This window comes from Sceloporus occidentalis, unplaced genomic scaffold (assembly GCF_023333645.1).
Source record: "Sceloporus occidentalis isolate IW3139 unplaced genomic scaffold, rSceOcc1.0.p SCAF_6, whole genome shotgun sequence".
NCBI classification, from domain to species: domain Eukaryota; kingdom Metazoa; phylum Chordata; class Lepidosauria; order Squamata; family Phrynosomatidae; genus Sceloporus; species Sceloporus occidentalis.
This window is the reverse complement of record NW_028316986.1, coordinates 1,577,715-1,592,215: the sequence shown is the minus strand read 5'-3', so window position 1 is coordinate 1,592,215 and position 14,501 is coordinate 1,577,715. Positions and strand designations below refer to the sequence as shown.

The 14,501-nt window shown below is 44.8% G+C and overlaps 1 protein-coding gene across 4 annotated transcripts in view; it reads left to right on the top strand.

Annotated features, from left to right (window-relative positions):
* Positions 1-14,501, top strand: part of LOC149310306 (dystrobrevin beta) — a 211,288-nt gene that overhangs the window by 48,119 nt on the left and 148,668 nt on the right. For 3 of the 4 annotated variants that reach the window (XM_089528693.1, XM_089528691.1, XM_089528690.1), the window contains exons 5-8: positions 4,113-4,198; positions 6,758-6,912; positions 11,070-11,175; positions 13,209-13,375. In XM_089528693.1, coding sequence (XP_089384819.1) covers positions 4,113-4,198; positions 6,758-6,912; positions 11,070-11,175; positions 13,209-13,375 — 514 coding nt within the window. The remainder of the gene's footprint in view (positions 1-4,112; positions 4,199-6,757; positions 6,913-11,069; positions 11,176-13,208; positions 13,376-14,501) is intronic. The other variant, XM_089528692.1, reaches the window with a different exon arrangement.

Genomic DNA, 14,501 nt, shown 5'->3' with positions numbered 1-14,501 from the left:
AAGCGACTGGCAGAGAGAGAAAGGGATCTAGGACTCCTAGTAGACCACAAGTGGAACATGACTCAACAGTGTGATGCAGCAGCTAAAAAAAGACAATGCAATTCTAGGCGGCATCAATAGAAGTCTAGGGTCTAGATCTAGGGAAGTAATAGTGCCACTTTATTCTGCTTTGGTCAGACCTCAGCAGGACTTCTGTGCCCAGTTCTGGGGACCACAATTCAAGAAGGATGTTGACAAGTTGGAATGTGTCCAGAGGAAGAGAACCAAAATGGCCAAAGGTCTGGAAAACACCAAGCCCTCCTCCAAAGAAGGAGACTCCACCATAGTCTGAGGCAGCAACAATTTCCACTTTCGAACAGCTCTTACTCTCATCTAATGTTTAGATGGAATCTCTTTTCCTGAAGACTGAATACATTGCTTTGGGTCCTGTTCTTTGGAACAGCAGAAAACAAGCCTCCTCCCTCCTCAATATGACATCCCCTCAAATATTCAAACAAGGATATCATATCACCTCTTAACCATCTCTTCTCCAGGCTAAATATCCCCAGCTCCCTAAGGTGTTCCTCATAGGACTTTATGGTTTCCAAACCCTTCACCATTTTAGTTGCCTTCCTTTGGACATACTCCGGTTTATCAACATCCTTTTTGAAATGTGATGCCCAGAACTGGACACAGTATTCTAGGTAAGGTCTAACCAAAGTAGCAGGTGAGTTGCCCAGCTCTGCTTTAAAGCAAAGACAGATAACCTTGCTTTGCTTCTGGTAACACACCAACACTTTCTTATGACATGACTGGTTGTCACTTAGAAGCTGAATCAAAACACTGGATTTGCTATAGTGAGCATATGCAGAGTAAACCTGATGCCAGAGGGGCACCAAAAATAAAACCAGTTTTAAGATTTATTGGAATAAGACAAAAAAAAATCATGAAAAGCAGTATTCATACTAATGATATGGTATAAAATAATTTCAGTGCATTAGAAAAGCATTAAAACATAATAACCAAAAGGGCCATAAGGTGACTAATATGAAGTCAGGGAATAAGTGAAATATAAAAACATAATTGTGTTCATTTCCGTTCATTTTCATTCATGTTCAAAAACATAATTGTACCAGTTCATGAATTCATAACAGAGGGCAAGTGGGATATAACATTGTTATGATCCTTCAAGTCTGACTTACGGCAGCCCTGTCGTTTTCTTGGCAAGATTTGTTCAGAGGAGGTTTGCTGCCACTGTCTTCCTCTGAGAGAGAGAATCGTCTCCATGCTCATGCACTCTCTTTCCATGGCTAAGTGGGAATTTGAACCCTGGCCTTCCAGCATCCTAGTCCAATGCTCAAACCATTACATCACCCTGGCTCTTCTGAGTAATAGCTACCTATTGTTATTCTCATGTGCCATCATATCAGCTTTGATTTTTGGCAACCCTCTTCCAGAACCTTTTGGATAGATTTATTATTTAGAGGAGGTTTGACAACATGACCTTTCTCTGAGGCTGAATGAAGAGTGTGACTTGCCCAAGGTTGCCCAACGGATTTCCATGGCTAAGCAAGAATTCGAACCCGGATCTCCCAGAGTCCTTGTCCAACATTCACAAACAGCTGAACCATGCTGGTTCTTATGAATATTTGCCTCAATACATATTGCTATAAAGATATGCTTCAATATATTGTATAAACTACATCTCACGCAGCGTTTGCCTGCCATCCCTCTGGCTCCTGACAGCAGATGCGCAAGAGGAAGAACTTCTCTCCAAAAGATCAGCCACACCCCGACTCCAGTCTGAGAGCCAAAACACCAAAGAAAGCAAGCTTTCTGCCTTTCTTACCCAAGAATGTCCCATATAGAATCCTAGAGTTGGAAGAGACCACAAGGGCCATCCAGTCCAACTCCCTGCCATGAAGGAAATGGTGAAGGGTCTGGAAACCATGAAGCCCTATCAAGAACGACTTAGGGAGCTGGGGATGTTTAGGCTGGAGAAGAGATGGTTAAGGGGTTACATGATAGCCCTCTCAAGTATTTGAAGGGATGTCATATTGAGGAGGGAGCAAGCTTGTTTTCTGCTGCTCCAGAGACTAGGACCCAGAACAATGGATGCAAGCTACAGGAAAAGAGATTCCACCGCAACATTAGGAGAAGCTTACTGACAATAATAATAATAATAATAATAATAGTTTATTTTTATCCCGCTTTTCCAACTTTTGAAGGGCTGTTCCAGAGTGGAACACACTTCCTCGCAAAGTGGTGAGTCTCCTTCCTTAGAGGTCTTTAAACAGAGGCTGGGTGGCCATGTGTCAGGTCTGCTTTGATTGTGAGTTGCTGCATGACAGAATGGGGTTGGACTGGATTGCCAGGACCATGGTAAACAGGTCTGAGAATATGGCATGGATGTGGCCACTAGGTGGAGCTGTGGTGCAAGTTATTTACAGCACTAGTGACAGTTAATGTGTCGGCATTTAAACAGTGCTTCATTGGAATAGTTCTTTGTGGGTTTTTCGGGCTCTGTGAATGCCATGTTCTAGCAGAGTTTCTTCCTGACGTTTCGCCAACATCTGTGGCTGGCATCTTCAGAGAAATAGATGCCAGCCAGAGATGCTGGCAAAACATCAGAAAGAAACTCTGCTAGAACATGGCATTCACAGAGCCCGAAAAACCCACAAAAAACTGTGGATGCCGGCCGTGAAAGCCTTTGACTTCATTGAAATATTGATGCAACTGTCGACTGTCAATTCCTAACTGTCACTGAGGGAGAGTGACACAGTGTGTCCTCAGAGAGGGTTGTCACTGATGCGGATGGTGGATGGTGTCGAGGTCTATAGTGTTATACACAGTGGAACTTCTTCTAAGAATAAAAGCCTCATCTGAGAGAAGTCTGCTCATTCAGAAAGGGAGAGACAGGTCTTTCTCCAGCTCACAAGCTGCTGACTACAGTCATGAAGGTGGAAAACCTGGTGCCAAACATTGTCGTGTTGCCTCATGCGGCGCTGCACAACATCAAAAGCGTTTTAACATGGATGGCCCTTGGGGTCTCTTCCAACGCTAGGCTTCTATGGTTCTATGCCTAACGTAAACCACCTTGGGTTCCATATTGGGGGGGAGAGACGGAATAGAAAGAAAGTAAATAAATAAATGACATGCGAACCTAAGAAGAGGCATGATGGATGCCTATATAGCAATAGCATTTACATTTCTTTCTATACCGCTTATCAGTGAACTTTCCAGGACATGTCTTACACATCAGTCTTCTGTCCAAGAGGAAATCCAAAATGCCCTCCATTTTGAGCATGTCTAAGAAGCATGAAATTACATTCATAGTAGTGTTTATAACTTTTATTTTTTTAATGCCTTATATTTTTCCTGAATGTCCTACATTTTGGTGTGCCCTATCTTCTTTGTGATTAGGACAACTGGTCACCTTGCTATCATGGGGTTTTCTCTGCAAGGTTTCTTCAGAGAGGAGTTACCAGCGTTGCCTTCCTCTGAGGCTGAGAAAGTATGATTTGGCCAAGGTCACCTAGTGGTTTTTCATGGCTGAGCAGGGACTTGAACCCTGTTCTTCCAGTCTCCTGGGCCAGCACTCTAACCACTACACCACATTGGGATCATGAAGTCATGCAAGTGGTCTGGTGAGGGAAGAGGCAGGTGAGGCGTCTGCCTCTGTTGCCCAGTGGCTGTGGAGGAAGGACAGGTGGGGTCATGGCCATGAAGGGGCCCAAGAGGAGGCCCTCAGGGGCCAGAACTCCTCCATTTCTCCTGGTCCCTTGAAGGCTTAAACATCTCCTCTTGGTCCTTCAAAGGCCCAAAGATCTCCTCCTGGTTGGTAAAATTCCTGTTTCCAAATATAAAGCAGTTTGGACTTTGTGCTGTCCCAGGAAGCATCTGACCCTGGTTAGTTTTGCCAAGGCAGAAACAGGTAAGCTGTTTGTTCCTTCATCCCAATAAGATGCCATTCGTCTTGACAGTTTCACTGAGTGGGAAGTAGTCTGTAGGGCAAGCGCCGAAAGCTGCTTTCATGGCATCTGGGTGAAGAAATCGCAGATGCGCACAGATGACTTCTCTGAACCTTCAGTGGCTGGATGCCCTTGGAAATAACTCTGGTTTTTCTTTTACAGCGAGGGCCATGGAAAGTTGACAGTGTTCTCCATAAAAGCAATGTTGGCAACTATGTGTGGAGGGAAAATTCTGGACAAACTAAGATGTGAGTATTCTTAGGGAAGTACCCCTTTTTTATTCTTGACGAGTCGAGACAGATGTCATGGAATTGGTAGTATCTCAGTTTCACACTCTACCAAATGCTGCTGAGTTGAGTTTGGGGCCATCAGTGATTCAGATTCTCTCCAAGAACCTGGGAATGGGGAAGGCTGTCCTCAGAAAATGGGGCACGTCCCATCTGCGGCCACATTCTCTAGTTGTGCCACTGTGATCTTATCTCTGGTGATTTCTTTCAGGTGTATGGTTTGTCCGTCTTGAATTGCTCCCAGAGTGCTGATGACTACTGGGGTTTCTTTTCCCAGAGACCCCAAATCTCCATTTGTAGGTCTTGATATTTTGGAATAATTTTTGCTTCTTTGTCTTTGATTCTACTATCTCTTCCACATCGGTAATCCACTTTTCTTTCCCCCAACTACAGCTAGATCTGGTATATTCTGATCTAATACAGTGCGCCCGCGTCATACACGAGCATGCTATATGCATTTTTCAGCATATGCAGAAAGCTGCGCGGGGCGCAAGGGACAGTGTGTCCCATTGTGACTAATGGGGCACGCGCACGTGGTGCGTGCGCACCTCCATGCCTCAATGTGACACCCCTTCAAATACCTAAACAAGGCTATCATGTCACCTGTTAACCATATCTTCCCCAGGCCAAACATCCCCAGATCCCTAAATCTCTCCTCATAGGGCTTCATGGTTTCCAGATCCTTCACCATTTTGGTGGCTCTTGTCTGGGACGTGCTCCAGCTTGTCATCATCCTTTTTGAATTCTGGTGCCCAGAACTGGACACAGGATTCCAGGTGAGGCCTGACCAAAGCAGACTAGAGTGGTACTACTACTTCCTTCGAACCTTCAGCTGTCATTGCTGCCCAGCAACTGTGCAGTTCTCTCTCCTTCCTTGCTTGCTGGTTTTCCTGTTCACTCCTGGCCGTAGGACCATAGGAAGATGTCTGGGTACTGAGGCTTACCCTTGGTTGTCCCTCTGGCCTAGTCCTGTCAAGGCCAGCTGGCACTTGAAGGTTTGAGCAGGTTCTTTTCTCACCCTGGCCCTGGTCCTTCTTTGTGGGATCCCTGTAAGGTGCCATAACCTGAGTTCTGGGTGCCCTTGGGGTCGCATGGCCCCATGTTGCCAGCAATGGCTCTCTGGGGTTCCAAGCAGGACTCTTCCCTCTTAGCCCCACTTCCTGGGAATCTCCTATCTAACCAGGCCTTTTAAAAAGAAAAACCTAAAACCTGACCAAAATTAGCAGCTGGAGGAAGTCATTGAGCCAGGCCTTGCTTAGGTTCCAAACTAAGGTCCGGTGGCCCTTTGCAGTGGGCTGTGCCTCAGTGTTCTGTTCCCTGAATGTTCTCTTGCAAATAATTGAACCACATGCTTCAGTTTGTGCAAATCCTTCCTATCTCCTTTTATATTTTGTCTTTCAATGGATCTGTGTCATAGCTTTAATTCTAGATATAGTGAAGATGTGTTATCTCTAATGCTTTATGGGTTTTCTTCATTTTTTTGCAAATGTGGTAATTGTATGGCAACACTTGCAGTAGAGGAAATGTTTTGGTTTTTTCTAAATCTGTTTTTGTAACTCTTTTTCATTGTACACTCGTCTCTCTACATTCGCTGGGGTTGGGGCACAGGACCCCCGTGAATGTGGAAAAAACGCAAATAACAAAAACACTATGTTTTTACCTGAGAGGGCACCTCTCTGGGAATCTCTAGGTCCTCCAGTGCAACTCTGTGGTCAGCGTCTGAAGGACATTAACCATAGAATTGTGCTGGAGCAGCGACTGATGCCTAGTAAAGTGTTCTCTTTAGGAATCCCTTCAGTGCAACTTTTGATTAAAGTTGACCATAGAGTTGTGCTGAAGGACCTAGATATTCCTAGAGAGAACTTATTAATAAAATCTGTGAGTAATCAAATCCACAAAAGTCAAAAACTCTCATGTGAAGGGAAGGGTGTATTTGTTTTAACTGTTGTAAGCCACCTTGGGTCGCGGTATTGGCAAAAAGTCAGGATATCAATGAGCATTATTAGTAGTAGTAGTAGTAAGAAGACAAGATGATGACAACAACAAACAATAACAATCCCACCCCGTGACTGCAACCATTTGCAAGTGGCTTTCTTGCATATTGAGCCATTTTCATTGGCTTGAAATGTGTTAAAAAGCCTTGAGGAATTGCCAGGGGCTTTGGGAGGAATAAAATTATTATTATTATTATCATTATTATTATTATTATTATTATTATTATTATTATGCTTTATTTATATAGCGCTGTAGATTTAAAAGTGGGTCTTCTGTTCCACATGCGGCCCCTGGGCCACGCTGTCCCCAGCTTTGTTTTGGGGCCTCATTCTGAATGCTGGCCCAGTCACCCAGGATAGGAAAAACTAATAAGCGAATCCTACTCTTTGCAGGGTCAAAAAGGGCGTACTCAAACCCCACCTTTTGACTGAAAGGCCTTTTCTCCCTAGATAACTTAAAGGATGCTCCCTGTGCCATAAGGGCAATGCTGAAACCATTCACCCGAAGCTTCTTTTTGATTTCTAGATATTTTCTCTCAAATGTCAGATTCCAATGGATTGATGGTATTTTCTAAGTTTGACCAGTTTCTGAGAGAAGTCCTGAAACTTCCCACGGCTGTATTTGAAGGACCTTCCTTTGGATATACAGAAAACTCGGTGCGAACCTGTTTCCCTCAGCAGGTAGGTGCAATGAGAGAGGAAGGCATGGCAGGAGCGCTCCAGAACAGCCTCAGAACATGTCTCCATAAAATAGCGACAGCAAATAATTCCTCCTCTTGGATTGTCCTGAAAGTGCGGTTCAGGTTGTCTGGTTAAATCCAGAGGAAGGTGACCAAGGTGGATGAAGGCCTGTAAATGGAGCCCTGTGAGAAAAGGTTGGGGGAATTTGGTATTTTTAGCCCGGAGAAGAAAAGATTGAGAGGTAATACGACAGAATCAATCTAAATATCTTTAGGGATGTCATAGAGAAGGCGGCACAAGCTTGTTTTCTGCTGCTGCACAGACTAGAATAGGAGCCAGTGGGTTCACATGGCAAGAAAGGAGAGTCTACCTAAACATTTTTAAAAGGTTTATTAATTGTTAAAAAAAATACCTAATAGAAGAGCACAGAAAGGTTCTCAGCTACTTTCTATGGAATCCCATTATAACAAAAGCTGGAAAATAAAAGCACAAGAAGAGAAAAGCAACCACATTAACAATAGGTTTCTATAAAAGCTGACCAAATGTCCAAATATAAGTCTATTTGTAAGTTTCATCTGTGTATCATTCTTTCAAATGTTTCAAGTGCCGTTAGATCCTCTGTGCCAGTGATGGCGAAGCTATGGCACACGTGCCAGAGGTGGCACTCAGCACCCTCTCTGTGGGCAGATGTGCCATTGCCCCAGGACAGCATTTGCCAGAGTTTGTTACTAGAAAGCCAGAGGGACATGGCACTTTGCAATAAATAAGTGGGTTTTGGGTTGCAGTTTGGGCACTCAGCCTCTAAAAGGTTCACCATCACTGCTCAATGCAATGGATCACAGGTGGAGGAAAGGTATCTTTCCAGTAGCAAAGTAGCAATCGTTTAGCAGTCAAAAGGGCACAAAAAGCCGCTTCTGTTGGCCCTTCATTACTTTCTAAGAGAGATGTAAGTAATTCAGAATAATGGGAACATCACTAAACATTAAAGAATTTTCAGTACCAAGTTTATTCACCTGATTTCTTCCACCTAAACATTAGGAAGAACATCTGATGGTAAGAGCTGTTTGACAGTAGAATAGATTATTGCGAAAAGTATTATCATTGTTGTTATATTTATTTGTACCCTGCTTTTCCTCTAAAACTGGGATTCAAAGCGGCTTACAGTCTAAAAACAGAGTACAGTTAAAAACTTACAAAATGATAATTAAAGTGGAATTAAACTATTACAGTATTAAAACAGATCATTTGTTTAAAAATACAATACAGTTTAAATAGAGGAAAGCACTTCAAAACCCTACACTTTAAAATAATACAACACTCCCAGAGCGTTCTTTAAAAACGTTCTGCTTTAAATGCCTGTCTGAAGCGGAAGGTCTTAGTCTGCTGGCGGAAGGACAGCCAAGAGGGGCTTATCCTGGTCTCCCAGGGAAGGGAGAGCCACGGAAAGGCCCTCTCCTCTCGTGTCCCCACCAGCCGTGCTTCTGATGGTGATGGCACTGAAGGAATAGTCTTTCCTGGAGATCTCAGAGCCTGGGCCGGTCCATACAGGGAGATATGTTCTGCCAAATAGCCTGGACCTGAGTCATATAGGGCTTTATATGAATTGTGCCCAAAAACAAAGCTGACAGCCAATGGAGCTTTTTCAACAGGGGTGTTGTGAGGCCTCTGTAACCTGCTCCAGTTAACAGCCTGGCTGCAGCTCTTTGGGCCAGCTGAAATTTTCAAACACTCTTCAAAGGCAGCCCCAAGTAGTCCAAACAGGATGTAACCAAGGCATGTACCACTGAGGTCAGATCCCGCATCTGAAGGAAAAGGCACAATTGGAGCACAAGTTTTAAATGTGCAAACGCACTCCTGGCCACAGCTGAAACCTGGGCATCAAGGCACAGAGCTGACTCCAGGAAGAAAAGACCAAAGCTGCGAGCCTGAGATTTCAGGGGGAGGGTAACCCCATCCAACTCAGGCAGGTTCTCTCTTCCCTGGTCTGCCTTCCAACTGACCAGAAGCACCTCTGTCTTACCTGGATTAAGTTTCTGCTTCAGTTTCACCCTCATCCAGTCCATTACTGACAGCAGACACTAGTTTAGTACAGAGACAGTTTCCTTGGAGTCAGATGCAAAAGAGAGACACCAACATGTTGGGTTTCATCAGCATATTGGTGAATTTGCACCCCAAAACTCTGGATGACCTCTCCCAGTGGTTTCATGTTGATGTTAAATAACATGGGGGACAGAACAGAGCCCCGAGGAACTCCACAGGCCAATGGCCAGGGGGTCAAGCAGAAGTCACCTAACCCACCTTCCAGGTTCACCCCTCCAGGATGGAATGGAGCCACTGTAAAACAATACCTCCAAATCTCATACCAACAAGGATACTATGGTTGATGGTATTAGAATCATAGAATCCTAGAGTTGGAAGAGACCCCAAGGGCCATACAGTCCTACTTCCTTCTGCCATGCAGAAACTCTCAATCAAAACATCCTTGACAGATGGCCATCCAGCCTCTGTTTAAAGATCTCCAAAAAGGGAGATTCTACCATTCTCCAAGGGAGCATCTTCCACTGCTGAACAGCTCTTACTGTCAGGAAGTTCCTCCTAATGTTGAGCTGGAATCTCTTTTCCTGGAGCTTGCATCCATTGGTCTGGGTCCTAGTCTCTGGAGCAGCAGAAAACAAGCTTGCTCCATCTTCAATATGACATTCTTTCACATATTTAAACAGGACTCTCATTATTCACCTCTTAACTTTCTCTTCTCCAGGCTAAACATCCCCAGTTCCCTAAGTCGTTCCTCATTGGGCTTCATGGTTTCCAGGCCTTTCACCATTTTAGTCACCCTCCTTTGGACACATGGCTCCAGTTTCTCAATGTCCTTTTTGAATTGTGGTGCCCAGAACTGGACACAATATTCCAGGTGGGGCCTGACCAGAGCAGAATATAGTGGCACTATGACTTCCCTTGATCTAGACACTATACTTCTATTGATGCAGCCTAAAATCTCATTGGCCTTGTTAGCTGCCGCATTGCACTGTTGACTCATGTTCAACTTGTGGTCTACTTGGACTCCTAGATCCCTTTCAGACGTAGTTTCATTCAGCCAGGAGTCCCCCATAATCCTATATCTGTGCATTTCATTTTTCCGTCCTAAGTGCAGTGCCTGACATTTCTCCGTGTTGAATTTCATTTTGTTAGCTTTGGCCCAGTTTTCTAGTCTGTTCAGGTCATTTTGAATGTTGATCTTGTCCTCTGGAGTATTAGCTATTCCTCCTAATTTGGTGTCATCTGCAAATTTGATAAGTATGCCCTCTATTCCTTCATCCAGGTCATTGATAAAGATGTTGAATAGCACTGGGCCCAGGACAGAGCCCTGTGGGACCCCACTGGTCACTTCTCTCCAGGATGAAAAGGAGCCATTGTTGAGCACCCTTTGGGTTCGGCCGGTCAACCAGTTACAAATCCATGTAACAGTTACTTTGTCTAGTCCACATTTTACAAACTTCTTTGCAAGAATGTCATGAGAAACTTTGTCAAAGACCTTACTGAAACCAAGATATACTTTATCCACCGCGTTCCCTTCATCTAACAAGCTGATCATTTTATCAATTGTAAGCTGCTGAGAGGCACAGCAGAACTAACAGGGACACAGTCTCTTAGTCTAGTTCTCTGTGTAGGTCATCCACCAAGGCTATCTCTGTTCCATAGCCAGGCCTGAAACCAGTTTGAAATGGAAAGATAATGGTATTTCCTTTGTTGGAGATTCTTAAACAGAGGTTGCATGGGCATTTCTTCAGCTATGAGTTCCTTGTCAAACAGGTTGAACAACATGGCCCTTGGGATTCTTCCCAACTGTGATTCTTTGATTTTAAAGGGAACTAGACCAGTGACCAAGAATGCTGCTACCTTACAGGAGGGTTGTGAGGGTGACTGGGATAATCTGTGCAAGCAAAGACCTGTGTCAAATAAGTGTTATGAAGCCCAATCCAATCAGAAGCAATTATCTTTAAGCCTAATGGATTTCAGTGAGAGAGATTTTGCTTAGCTTAAGGTAATTGTAACTAGGCTGGGTGTTTGCTGTATGTTTCAAATGAGTGCTCAGCCACTCACTCTTAAAGAGAGAAGAGGTGCTTTTTCTCTGCATCTGTTTCTTTTTTTCTTTACAGAAAAAGGTGACGCTAAACATGTTTTTAGACACGTTAATGGCTGATCCGCCGCCCCAGTGCCTTGTGTGGCTACCTCTCATGCACAGACTTGCCCATGTAGAAAATGGTGAGTCCAATAAAGACCTCTCTAAATTACTCTTTATATAGGTTTACCACAGTCTTGCATTCTGGATTCTGTGTGCTCAGTGGTGGTAAGCCTGGCATTTCTCCCTGTTGATAGGATGACACGAATCTCAGAAAACGCAGGAGATCTGGGCCAAGGAGGCCAGGTGCTTGAGGCTCCGATGGTATGTGACCTTAAGTGTCCCTCCCACATGAGAGAAGAACCCAGAAGGTAGGTCAGGCTCACGATGGCCCATCTGGCTCAGCACTCAGTTTTCCCACCCTAGTCACTCAAACGCCAGAGTCAGATGGTGCCCACCAGCAGACATAAGCCTGACCTAACGTCAGGGTCCTTCTCTAATGTGCAAGGGACACTTCAGTCATATACCATGGAGCCTCAAGCAGCTGGCCCTCCTTGGCTCATTCCTATTCTTGTTCTCTAGCCACTGGGGTGCCTGGGCATTTATGGCTGCTAGCCATCCGTTGCCTTCATCCCCCAGACTCTGCTTGAAGCCAAGAAGATTGCCGTCACAGCCGTCAGCTGGACAAGGCTTCTTTTTTCTCTTTGACTTTCCTTTTTACCTGTGCTCTTCTTTACTTGGGTTCATTTTTAAAATAAGTTTTTGTTTAGAAATCAAATGTGATTGTGTTGGGCCTCCCTGGGGATTTCTCACTTGCCTGTGTGTTGAATTTAATGCCTCAGTGGTTGCCCTTTTCAGTCAGTTGATAACAAGCCTCGCATCAGGTGCACTAGGACTGAGTCCACAGCTACCTTGCATCTCCTCTGGTCCATGACCAGTGTTCTGGGGAAGAAATTCGGGGTTTCCAGACCTGTTTCTTTTTTTGCCTCAGCCCAAATGTGCATTTGGTGTGGAATGGACTGAAGTTGCCCATTCTTGCAAAACATTCTCCTGAAATACCTCTCTGACTTCTTTTCTCTAGATTCCCCTGAGCATTTTGGTTCAGGTAGTGTCATGTGAGTCCATTTTATGTCCACAGAGCTAACTTTTCATTGAGTCTTGGTGTCATTCCAAATGATTCTGTTTAGGAAACTGTTCTGTTTGAGATTTCAAGTTTGTTTTACTCTCTCCTGTCTCCGATGTACAGAATGGCACAATCATGCTGTGGCCTTCCTATTCAGTCCATGGTTACTGTGGCAAACAATAGTGTTCTTGCACTGCAATCTCAGGGGTGGCAAAAAGCACACCCCTCTGTTTTCAGGCTCTTCTTGGAACCCCAACTGGGCACCAACTGGGGAAAACAGCCTCTCCCCGTGTGCCCAGTTCTGTTGAGAGTGTTTGGCAAGCACAGACCACAAGCCTGCCTGCCTCTCATCTCAGAAGCTCAGAGCCAAAGAGGAGGCTTAGTAGTTTTCCTGGGGTCCTTTGTGTGCCATGTGAGAGCTCAGGTTTTGGTTTAAGGATAAAAGGAGGCTCCTTCAGGAGAGAAACCAGTGTGTCATAATGGTTTGAGCATTGGAATAGGACTTTGGAGACCAAGTTTCAAATCTCTGCTTGGCCATGGAAACCAATTTGGGCAAGTCACACTCTTTGTCTCCGAAGAAGACAAGGGCAAGCCCCATCTGAATAAATCTTTCCAAGAAAAGCCCATGATAGTATCACCGTAAGTCAGAAATTACTTGAAAGTACACAGCAACAGCAAAAAGATAAAAGGATGCTCCTGCAGGGAAGATCTAGTTCAGTGCTACTCAGACTGGTAGCCTGTAAACAGTGCCCTTCCATGAGCCATCAGCTGGCAGTCCATGGTAAATTTCCAAGTTGGAAAGAAATAATCATAACCAATGGCACAGATATAGTCCCATTGGGCCAAAAGAAGCACTGGTCCAGGTGATGAGTAAGTAATGGGTGGCCATTGGCAAGGGAGTGCTATAGTTTTAGGTGCCACCCAGGAATGATTCCTGCCTGATGCACACTGAGTTTCAGGAGATGTTTGAACTGTTTGAAGGGCAGAGGGACATGGGCTTTCCTGGTTTTTCCTAAAGACGATTCTGACTCTTCCTCTCCTCTTTTCCCCAAGTCTTCCATCCCGTGGAATGTTCTTACTGCCGGTGTGAGAGCATGATGGGCTTCCGGTACCGGTGCCAGCAGTGCCACAACTACCAGCTCTGCCAGAACTGTTTCTGGCGTGGGCACGCCAACGGCCCTCACAGCAACCAGCACCAGATGAAGGAGCATTCCTCTTGGGTAATTACTTCTCTCGCGCGTGAACCTCATTCCCAAGAGCCCAACGTCTTTTGGCTCAGAGAGCTAGTGTGGTCTGGTTTTTAGAGAGTTGCATTACAACTCTGGAGACCATGGTTCAAATCCTTATTTGGCCATGGAAATCATTGGACAAGTCACACTCTCTCAGCCTCAAAGGAAGGCAACGGCATATCCCCTCTGAACAAATCTTGCCAAGAACACCCCATGATAGCTTCTTAGGGTTACCATAAGTCACAAACTACTGGAAGGCGCACAAAAATATTTGAATAAAGAAATGTATCACTTCTTAGCCAGTGAGGTGATGTACAATGCACAAAAGCTATTAAGAATTGTACACATGAATTAAAAATAAACTTGAATAAAAGACTTAAAAGCAGATTGTTACTGCACCTGCACTGCAGAAATAATTCAGCTTAGAATCATAGAATCATAGAGTTGGAAGAAACTGCAAGGGCCAGCCAGTCCAATCCACTTCTGCCATGCAGGAACTCTCAATCAAAGCGTCCCTGACAGATGGCCATCCAGCCTCCGTTTGAAGACCTCCAAGGAGGGAGACTCCACTGCACTCCAAGTAAGGAGTGTGTTCCACTGGCGAACAGCCCTTACTCTCAGGAAGTTCCTCCTAATGTTGAGGTGGAATCTCTTTTCCTGGAGCTTGCATCCATTGCTCCATTGGGTCCTGTTCTCTGGAGCAGCAGAAAACAAGCTTGCTCCCTCCTCAATATGACATCCTTTCAAGTAGTTAAACAGGGCTATCATATCACCCCTTAACCTTCTCTTCTCCAAGTTAAACATCCCCAGCTCCCTGAGTCATTCCTCATAGGGCATGGTTTCCAGACCTTTCACCATTTTAGTCGCCCTCCTTTGGACACATGGCTCCAGTTTCTCAATGTCCTTTTTGAATTGTGGGGCCCAGAACTGGACACAGTATTCCAGGTGGGGCCTGACCAAGGAAAATACAGTGGCACTATTACTTCCCTTGATCTAGACACAATACTTCTATTGATGCAGCCTAAAATCGCATTGGCCTTGTTAGCTGCCGCATCACACTGTTGACTCATGTTCAATTTGTAGTCTACTTGGATTCCCAGATCCCTTTCACATGTAG